At 44.5% G+C, this 11,165-nt stretch overlaps 1 protein-coding gene across 3 annotated transcripts in view; it reads right to left on the bottom strand.

Moving 5' to 3' along the window:
* Positions 1–1,294: 1,294 nt before the first annotated feature.
* The window catches only part of bcl9 (BCL9 transcription coactivator), a 38,248-nt gene continuing 28,377 nt past the window's right edge, over positions 1,295–11,165 (bottom strand). For all 3 annotated transcript variants that reach the window (XM_037687017.1, XM_037687018.1, XM_037687019.1), the window contains 7 exons: positions 9,184–9,497; positions 7,778–7,885; positions 7,444–7,630; positions 6,763–6,856; positions 4,495–6,661; positions 2,912–3,184; positions 1,295–2,773 (listed from right to left, as the gene is read on the bottom strand). In XM_037687017.1, the coding sequence (XP_037542945.1) occupies positions 1,734–2,773; positions 2,912–3,184; positions 4,495–6,661; positions 6,763–6,856; positions 7,444–7,630; positions 7,778–7,885; positions 9,184–9,497 (4,183 nt within the window). In that variant the 3' untranslated portion in view covers positions 1,295–1,733. The remainder of the gene's footprint in view (positions 2,774–2,911; positions 3,185–4,494; positions 6,662–6,762; positions 6,857–7,443; positions 7,631–7,777; positions 7,886–9,183; positions 9,498–11,165) is intronic.

Raw genomic sequence — 11,165 nt, 5'->3', positions numbered from 1 at the left:
AATTGTTCAGACATAAATACATACTTTATTCAAAGTCTTTGTTTTTTTGTTTTTTTTCTCCCTCGCTTCACATTTCGCTTCACATTTACAGGGTGAGGTGGTCTGTATGTAAAATCTTAAGTGGTTCAAATAACTTTCCTTAACGCATGAATTCATCAACATGACTGCAGTCTTTTGGGAAGTGTGGCCTCTGAAAATAGTTTTCACCTGATGAAACTGTCAACGTATCAATGCTGCTGCTCGATGGTACAACGCGCTTTCCTCGTTTGACACGCAGAGACAAAGACGTGATTTGTCCACATAAATCGAGACCCACGTGAACAGAAACATGCGCACACACACACACACTCCATGGACAACATGTATATACCAAAACAATATCTTTTATTTGTAAGTCCATCACCACAGCCCTGGTAAGCTATTCTGCACCAAAGCCAATGGAGAAACACATGACAAGCTTATACAATAGAGAGGAAGTCAGCTGGATGGTAAGCAGTATGCGTTTACATTTCTGTGCGTCTCACTTCGGACATCACACTCGCCTCAACTCAGCGTTACCAGATCTACTTGGCTCTAATTCTATATCACCTGGCAAACCTGCTCTTGCATACCAGCCACTCCTGTCCCGTTCTACGAACCACCGAGGTGGGGTGGGGGAGGATTATTGCTGTGGGAATGATTATTACCCAGAGTCAACAAGAGTCAAAACAAAACAGGAACACAACAGGAACAAGAACACACATAGCACGTCTGGGTATTGGCGGTATTATTCACGCTGGCGAAGTCCTAAAAAGTTTTGGAGCCCAATATTTGAATCGTCCACAACTTGAAATGGACTGAAGATGATCGTGGCGCTGCAGAGCTGCCAGATCTTCACATTGAATGCATCGCTCTTAATGTTATAAAAAGAAAAAAGAAGACACTTTCTGCAGATGGTCCATGTTTGTGCTTTTTTTAATAATACTATTATCTTAATGAGGTCATAGTTTGGTTTGTTATACACTGGAGTTACAAAGGAAATTAAAATAGACGAAAATTTGAATAGCCCACCAATGGTAAACCGTACAGTATTTTAGGGGGCATCCCTCCCCCAATGAAAGCTGGGTAAGAGGAACTGAGAGGTCACTGATAGAATGCCTATACATACACATACATACCACATACATACAATCTGTCAAGCACACAAACACGCTCCCACGTATATACCGTACAGAAACAGTCAAAACATTGGAGAAAGACGATGGATTTCCACTAAAGTCTTCACAAAAGCACAAAGATTTCTTCCTCTTTTCTCTTGTTCCATACCACTTTTGTGACGTTTTTTTTTTTTTATTTGAAAAAAAAAAAAAGGTAGACATACTGTAGCATTACCACGCTGACTTTTCGTTGGGTTGGTTCCTCTTTGTCAGGTAATCAAAAATAAAAATAAACCACAAAGAGTTCTGCGAAATTGATGCTCAACAGTCCCATACATTCTGCAGTTCTGGAGTCAAAAGTACAACGTGTGGCAAAGATACTCCAACCTGGGCCTGTCTTAAGTCTCCATTGGAACAGTCCCCACAAGACATTACTAGGTGACAGGCTAGCTCCAAGTTGTTCATTTCCTGGGCACATCCTCGTGTTGTCTCAGGTACTTGAGTCCATCAGTTCTTTTGAATACTTGCTACACTCCATGAACTTTATCATCCTTGTGTATTGTCCAAGAACATTCTAGTTACAAGGTTTTTGTTGGATTAGAACATTCCATGTCCTGGACTGAAACCCATGTCCATGTCACGCGGCCTCATTTGACCCCCCATCATCATTGTCTGCTGTGGAGGGCCTCCCATGCCCTGCAGTGACATCAACATGTTAGGTGAGCCGCCGGGGCCTGGGTGAGCCATTTGTCTGCCCTGCATCATCCCTCCTGGACCCCCAGGGGACATCATTCGGTGCTGAGGGCCCATCATGCCTTGACCCATGAAACCTGGTGGTCGCATTGAATTGTGACCAGGGTTACCCATTGGCATATCTTGAGGACCCATACCTCCACCAGGTCCCCCTGACATCCCTCCCATCCCCTGCATTGGCATTCCCATCCTTGGTGGGCCATCACCTATCATACCTTGCATGGGAAAGCCAGAGGGGTGGGGTGGTTTTCCCCCAGGATTGTCTCCTCCACCTCGGGGGAAATACGAAAGAGTCTGGCTGGGTTTCTCTGATGGAATTATCCTAGAAAGGTCAAACTCAGGAATGCCCGAGGCTCCCGGCCGCATCACTTCATGAAGGTCTGCATCACTGAATCCTCCTTGCATGTTGTTGAACTCTGGTCCGCCAGGAGTATTAGGCTTGCATATACCCCCATCACCCCCTCCCCCATGAGGCATGTTCCCCATTCGTCCTCCCATAGGTCCTCCCTCACCCTGGAAGCCCATTGAATGGCCAGGAAAACCTTGGGGACCAGGACCATTGTGCGGTGAAAAGGGGCCTTGCTGAGAAGGAGATTGCGTGAGAGGGTATCCCTGGTTTCTGTGAGGGTAACCCATTCGTCCTTGGGGCATCATTTGAGGATTTGGCATACCGGGGTCTTGAGGATTTGGTTGCATCATCATGCCATGGGGAATCATGCCTGGGCCCATATTTGGGGCGTTGGGAGAGGGCATTTGGGGAGGCATGCCATGAGAGAGAGGCTGGGATCCCATTGGATTCATGCCCAGAGGGCTGAGCGCAGACATGGATCCAGGGTTTCCAGGTCCCATCATGCGTGGATTTCCTTGGTGATTCATTGCCATACCTATAAACCAAAAATAAAAAACAACATTTAGTTAAGCGCTTGAGTTATATTGTATTTTGTGTCTTTCTTCCATTTTTTTCTTCAGAGTTATTGTCAGAGACTCTAAACAAGCAGCAGTAGGCATTTCAGACATCTTACCATTATTGTTCACTGAAGGTAGATTGGGAGAACGAGCCGGAGGCGAGTCGTCGTCTGAGCTGGCAACAGTCTTTATGGCATCATGATAAAGTGGAGTCGAGCTGGGCATTGCAAATTTGGACATGCGTGACATCATAATGGACAGTGGGTTCTGAGATAATGTTGGTTCTGGTGGTATGGTGTATGGACTGCCAGACGGGACGTTGCCTGGGAGAGACATGGACCCAGAGGGAGCCCCTGATGAGGGAGGTGCAGAAGGAGGACCATTCCCACCTACAAGGTAAAGTGGAGAAAAAAAATCATATACAGAAACATAACACAAGAAAGGCCAACATTCTCTACATGATGTCTTGATGCATGCTCAACAATCCAGGTAGAAACACCTAATGGCTTGAGATGACTTCTGTTGTGACTTGGTGCTATATAAATAAACTGGACTCTTGTTTGTTGAAACGCTTCGTCTTTTATCCTAAAGTCTTCTTTAGTCTGAGATCTGAGCTCTTAACGACCAATTGTTAGGCTGATGGTCCTCTTTTTGCATGTGATTAGCTGGTTCTGACTGTTGGCAACAAACTGGTTGATCTTCTATGAGAAGGTGCTGTTTATAAGACTGAGCTTGTAACAAGATCTCAGACTCAAGAAGTCCATCCATCCATCCATTATCTTTACCCGTTTATTCCATTTTGGGTCACGGGGGTCGCTGGTGCCCATGTCCAGCAATCACTGTGCGAGGGGCGGGGTACACCCTGGACGGGTCGCAAGTCCATCACAGGGCCACATAGAGACAAACGAGACAAACAACCATTCACTCTCTCACTCACACCTAGGGACAATTTAGAGTTACCAATCAGCCTAACATGCATGTTTTTGGTCTGTGGGAGGAAACCAGAGTACCTGGAGAAAACCCACGCATGCACGGAGAGAACATGCAAACTCCACCCAGAAGGCCCCTGGACCGGGGTTTGAACCAGGGACCTGTTCGCTGAGAGGCAGCAGCTCTACCAGTTGCGCCACCGTGCTGCCCGACTCAAGAAGTCTTTTGGACAAAAAAACGAAACGTTTCAACAAACAAGAATCCAGAGGACCTGACTTAACCTTGTTGGAATTCTCTAAATGATATTTAAATATTAGATTATATTAACAGTATTTCAGCCCAAGTTTTTACAAGTTTTAAGAAAACAACCCACTTATTTAGAAAAAGTGTCCCAACGCTTTACTTGTATCAAACAAGTATGTGACTCAAGTTATATAGCCAGAAGAGGGAGCCACTGGACTGTAACCAACCCCACCCAGACTACATACAGATGTGATAATTGAAGGAAACATAACTTTGAAGTTTTAAGATATTTGCTTTTTTGTAAAAAGGTAAAGTAACAGATACTCCAAGTTAAAAAAGTACAAGATTTGTTAAAAAAGTAGGAAAAAATGACTACAAAATGTATACAATTGCTATTAAAAATACTAAAAAGAAATCCAAATATTGAATTTTGAAAAAATATATTCTAAACATTTGAAAAGGATTCCACTGTAAAAAGACAAAGTCAGTGTCAGACATGCCCAGAAATGACTCATTTTATACATACCCGGCTCCATCCCCATCATGTTTGGTGATGTGATGCTGAGTGGAGGTTTGCCACCCTGCTGGGGCACTCCAGGACTCTGCATGGGTGGTTTTGGTGAAGAGGCCCATGACGGAGAGGGATTTGGAAGAGATGGAGACCTCATATGAACAGGAGAGGCACCTGCTGATCCCATCATGGAGTGGGGAGATTTCATTGGTGCAGAAGTTGGAGGGGCTGGAGGAGCACTGGGACCTGTGGGACCAGTGAGCATGCCTGCCAGCTGGGACGGAGTTTGAGGAGATTTAAGGTTTCCGGAGGGAGAACCCATTATGGGAGACTGCCCTTGCCTCAGAGGAGGGGACTTGAGTGGGTTAACACTGGGAGAGTTCCCCCCTCCTGCTTGAACATTCAGATCAGCTGGCTTGCGGCTCCTCTGACCTTGACTAGGACCACCACCTGAGGAGAGGTGGTTAATACGACCATTACCTCCTGATGGTGTGGCTCTGTGCTCTGGACCAAATGCTTGGTCTGCATGTGGACCCCTCATTCCTCCTGGACCCCCAGGGAAGGGCCGCCCAGGTCCCATTGGAAAGTCTGATGGTGTCTGCTCAGCAAAGGGGGGGACCTGCATAGGTCTGCCTTGTGGACCCATGTTCTCCATAGGAGGTCCTCCACTACCTCTCATTCTCATTATTTCATCAGGACTCATATTCATAGGGGGATCTCGTAGTTTGGAAGGGTGCATATGAGGTCCAGGTCCAGGCCCCATGCCAAACTCAGGCCCCATTTCTCTGCCCCCTATTCCTTGCAGCCTTGAGGATGGACTCATGGGGCCCTCAACAGGCAATCTTGGAAACATACCCATGCCATTACCTGGTTCCATTCCACCTCTTTGGTGCCCCATCATTCTTTGCACATCCATCATCATACCTGGAGGGAGGCCCTTCTCCCCACCCATTCCTTGGTGGAACATTGCCTCCTGGACTGCCTGAGGATTAGGGAAACGTTCACCGCGAGCCCCTGGACCCGCAAACATTCCTCCAGGCCCTCCAGGGAAGCCTCGCGCTTCTCCCATTCGGGGAGGTATGTCATCAGGCCAGCTCATTGCAGGCCTTGGGGGGCCCTCCATCTCAGGATTCATCATACCAGAGAAGCCGGGCATCCTCTGCATATGTGGGGGTATGCCCCTGGGGCCAGGGCCCATTCCCATTCGCTCTGGGTAATGCTCTGGTGGACCACCTGGTCCTCCCCACATCTCTCCTGGGCCCATTTGGTAGGGAGGCGGGGGTCCTCGCATCATGCCACGTGGGCCATGGGGGTGCATCATCATGTCTGGAGCAAGAGGACGGTGTTGCATTTCTTGTTTTTTTCTTTTCTCCTCATAAAACTCTTGTTGTAACTTAAGCCAAGCCACCTGTTCTGGAGTCATCTGGTCTCCTTCTCCACAACTGCCTGGACCCATGTGTGGACCCAGTTCATCTGGTGGAAAAGCAGGCATGTCTCTGGGTCCGTGAGGCGGTCCAAAAGGTGGGCCTTGTGGACGAGGTCCTCCAGGTCCACCTGCTGGGCCAAGGCTTTGAGACTGTGCCATCATTGCTTGTAGAGGGCCCTGCTCAGATCTCCGTGGTGCACCATCAGGGCCTCCATCAAGGGGTCCACTGTGGGGTTGTGGGGGCCCAGCTGGTGGAGCGTCACGATCATCGGGAAAGAGCATGCGCTGAATATCTCGCAAGGTCTGCAGAGAGCGCTGACGATGTTCTAATTGTTCTTGTGACAGACCTTCTGTGTTGGCCTCCATGTTTAACAACTCCTGGGCCAGCTGCTGCTGTTGTTGCTGCTGTTGTGGGGTCAGACCTGTTCCACCAGTGCCTCCACCCTGGCCACCTTCAACTGATGTAGCAGGGTTGAGGCCTGTCTCAGGTTGGTTGGCCGAAGTCTGGTCTACTGGGGCTGTAGGGTTACTGGGGCTATTGCCTGGAATAATTTTGGATTCCATGCCTGCTGAGGATGAGCCTTCCTGTGGAAGAACACAGGACTGGTTTCCTTGATTTGAAGGCTGAGGTGGTGCTGGCTCTGCCATCCCAGATAAGGACGGTTTGGATCCAGGCTGGTGGCTTTGATCTTGGGCTAAGGACGGAGGCTGCTGTGAAGGCTTTGAGTCATTTCGCAGGACGCCAGCTGCATTGTTCTTTGATAGAGATAGAAAAAATTAAATTAAGAGATAATGTCAGTAATGTTCTCTCAAAGATGCCAGTGTTTGTAACATTACAAGTTAGTGTGCATGTTTACCAAGAGGTGAGCTTTATCTTTGCTGTTGGAGATGTTTTTCATGTGGAAGGCAATGATGTTTTCTGTATGGCCAGTGAGAACTTCATTAGCTGCCCTGAGGATAAAAATACACACATATCAGTCAACTGACACAACAGTGTGTGTATCTGAGAGATGGTGAGCTGGATAAATTCAATCTAGATGGGACCATGAAGGCAAAGCTGAGGTCAACAAATCAAGCACATTGTTGCATACACAACTTTACTTAATTCACCACATCTTTTATCTCGAATCCCTAACTAGAGTATTAATAGTTTTCACAGAATGTTGCACACATTTGAGAAGACACACAAAAGAATTTAGTTTTAACTCATAGTGTGTGAGGATGATAAAGACTTGGTGTCTTGATGCCAAAGCAAAACATTTGTCACAAATAGAAAAAAACATCAACCACATAATATACTGTACTTGAGGCAATTTAAATGGTAGGCAATTCTATTTCATGTTGAACAACGATTAAACAAAAGTTCCTGAGATCATGTCTTATGTAGAAGTGTTCACGCTTTAAATAATTTGCTAAAACATTAGCTATATTAGTTATTAAAACGTGTACAAATATACATTAAATATTGATTATAGTAACTAAAATGCTATGGATGATTTAAAGTTACATTGTTAAGAACAAGAAGGCTATTCTCTTACTTGTTTGCCATCTCTGTGGTGAAGACATAAACAAGTTTTGAGCCGGGTTTCTGGCCACTAGCAGGTTCTGTTGTGGAGCCCTGGCCTCCCAGTGTACTGTGGGAGGGTGTGGAGGAGCGACTGAGTCCGGCGTTGGAGGTAGAATGTGTGACAGTGTCCTGGGGCTTCACATCGCTGGAATTACAATCTAAACGAACACAAAAGGACAGGACTTGTAAAAAGCAGACAAAAACTTAATATAAAAATAATTATTTTAAATGTAACATTAACAGAGGTTATTTAATTTGAATAGGGAAAAGCAAACATGCATGGATGAACATGTTAACAGACTCACTGAAGAAACTTTTGTCATCTTCATCACTTTCACCCCCTGAGCACCAGTCAGCTCCACTGTAAGGCTGCCTCCTCTCTGCCACACACATTCTCTTCACCCTGCTACTATCTGTACAGACAGACACAACTCAGTGGGTTTATTCTGTTAGTGTAAGAAACAATGACAGTTCACTTTTCTAAAAAAAAAAAAAAATAATCAGATTTTTTTTAATTTGCTTTTCTGGGTGGACTTTCTCATGCAATATACTGTATTTGTCGCCCTATAAGTTGCGATTTTTTGCATAATTTGCCCTGTGACTTACAGGCCGAAGCAATGTATTTATGGATTTTTCCCATATTTATAAACCAATTTTTAGCTGAGATATGACCGTTTTCATTCATTCTGACTGAAAAAAATTGAACACTGCCATTTTTCCAACCACTAGATGGCAGAAGAGTAGTAGTAGCAGTAAGGCATGCTGTTGTATCATGTAATAGGTAAACGTGGCTTAACGACTAATTCAAAAAAGTTCCAAGACACAAACAACGGGACTTTATTTATTATACTTTACTTTATACTTTATTGGGTTTTTTTTCTTGAACTTTTTGTAATTTACCATGTCCTGGATGTCTGAGAATCTTCACCAGCTATTAATGACACAATCGGCTTGCCATAGCCTGCCACCGTCGTCTGCCTGGAGCAACCGAATCAGCTTCATTTCGCTGCACCTCCCGGTGAAATGCAGCTAATTTCACCATTAAAGTGCATTTATTAAGTAAAAGTTCAACTGAGACACACCTTTGCTATAATTTCAAGCAAACAAATAATTGTTTTAGGTGTTTATCTTGTTAAATTTTGAAGTAACGCGCAGCATTCCTTCTTCTTTTTCCCTCCCTGTCTACACACTCCCAGAGCACCGAGGCAACGAATACTTTTGAAATGCAGCTGATTTGACTGTTAAAGTCCTTTTATTAAGCAAATGTTAGACTGAGGCACACCTTTACTATAAAGTCAAGCAAACAAATAATTGTTTTTAAGTGTTAATCTTGTTAAATTCTTCTTAAAGTCCTCCCATGCACGCTCCAGCGGCCAACATTTGGCAGCCCATCGATTTTTGGCACAACACCAACCAACATGTCCGTGTTGTCAGTGGTGATGCGTAACAAACGCAACGCGTCAGCGGTGATGATAACAGATGAAACGTATTTATGGATTTTTCCACTTTATTAGACAAATATGGACTGATGAGACTTATAGGGTGGTGCAACGTGTACAGCAGAAAATACGGTATTCCAAAAAAATATTGTAGGGTTTGCAAATCTCTAAAATACTATATTTAATTGCATCAAGCATCGATGCCGTATTTCCTGATTATTCAAGATGGACTGAGTCAAAGTGAAACACAGTACCGAGTTTTTTTTATTTACCTTTGTCGTCACTAGTGGGTGTGCCGCTCTCTGGCTGCTCAAACGACTCAACAGAGGTGCTTCTCTCCCGTTTGACTTTCACCTTGGAGCTGGGGCCAGACGTCAGGCCTTGTCCGTTTTTCAGTCCCATTCCCCCTGAAACATTTTGAGCTCCTTTGGCACCCATGTTTTTGGGGTCACAAGGAGAGGATTGTGATTGGCTGCCTGTGCTCCCTGGTTTACCCTGATTGGGCATTTTAGAGTCCATCTGGGCGGCAGTAGAGGGGGACATGACCGGAGGTGAACGTACCATGGCCTCCGTCTTGGGTTTAGGACTGAAATACAAAGGACGCATTTAGTTTGATACCAGCCATGTACCAGCAAATTACATCAAAACATTAAGGCCTCTGATGTGCTTAATAAACTCACAGAACATTTTAAAAAAGAACATATAAGGTTAAATGCTCAAAGAATTACATTATTTCATCAAGTTTTATACATTTTGAAACGGGCCCTAGACAAGTTTAAAAGGCAAAGTACATACTATATCTAGACATCTGGGTTCTAAGAAGTATACAATTAAGTAAAAATATTGGTTTAGTTCTCCATAAGCTTAGTAAAAGAGGACCAGAAGGAAAATTTGATTATTCTTTCCCTCGTTTTTACAACTAAGAAACATAATGTTATAATGGCAAGTCATAAAGTTCTACAAATCCCTGTTGAAAGTTGTTGGAATTGGCAATTTAATGCACACAAATGTGGAGCAGATTGTGGACATACAGGCCGTCTATGTACAACTACTGCTTATGAGTTATGAGAGCAGTTCAGTTCAGGCAACAGGACACATCCAACTGGCAGAGAATTTCCTCACCACACCCTAATCTCTTTCTCTTGTCTCTCCTCTTCCACAAACATATATACTTGTACAAGTAGCATGAAGCATAAGACAACATGTCCAAAACGTAGAGCTACAGCCTAGCACACTGTATGTACGCATACGCAGACACATAGCTAGCAGAAAGAAAAACAAAGCTAGAATTCTGGCAGTCCTGACAGCCGTTTCCAGAGACTCCAGATCCATGAGTCAGCAGGGAGAACTTCCAAGCCTGGTGTACTCTCTGTCCCAAAAACAGCTCTTAAACCTAAATTAACAGATAACTAAGTGAAAATGGAGGTTTTCACCAAGCCAGGGGATTTTGCCAGGTCTTGGAATTTTCTCTCTCACTAACCTATTACGAGCTGGTGCAACATCTTGTAGATATGTCCACAGATGTATGTTCTCGAGTCTTAGTCAGAACATAGCCCTCTTATTTAATTAGGCTCATTTGCTACAAAAATTGTGTAACAGCTGTAAGAGCTGGTGACATATATTCAGTAACAGCCATATGATATGCATTAGGGCTGCAACAACGAATCGATAAAATCGATAAAAATCAATGATTAAAAGCGTTGGCAACGAATTTCAATGTCGATTCGTTGTGTCGCGCGATTATGCATCTATCACGGCGCTGCGGAGCCGTTTCGTTTTGTTCACGGGCAGTTCATTGTCAATGCTGACTGACTGAATAAAGTTTGAAAAAAAAAAAAACTGCAGCGCGAGTTGAACAGAGCGAGGGGGGAGCAGAGCAGAGACTGTTTTCAAAGGAAATTTAAGTAAATTTTACAAAAGATGCAGCGAAAACTGTTCGACCCAAGTCCTCCAAAGTGTGGGAGAACTTCACAAAGATAAAAAATGAGAAGCATCCAGCTTTGAAAATCGCCGACACGACACGAGAGAACCACGGAGATAAACGTAAACATGTCGGAGTCACGAGGAGGAGGAAGGAGCTGCAGCTGATACAACATGTTTCACTCCCAACTCATGTGTTGCAGGTGAGTCTCTACAATTTAACACATTGTTCTGTTTCAAGAGAGAAAACGTAACGTCAGTCTCTCTGGTAGATGAAGCTGCTGCTTGTTTGTTTGTTTATCTGATTAATGACGGTGATAGAGAACGTGTGTTA

Source organism: Nematolebias whitei, chromosome 13 (assembly GCF_014905685.2).
Source record: "Nematolebias whitei isolate Nwh7 chromosome 13, NemWhi1, whole genome shotgun sequence".
NCBI classification, from domain to species: Eukaryota; Metazoa; Chordata; class Actinopteri; order Cyprinodontiformes; family Rivulidae; genus Nematolebias; species Nematolebias whitei.
Note: the sequence above shows the minus strand (reverse complement) of the source record. Positions and strands in the feature narration are given on the sequence as shown.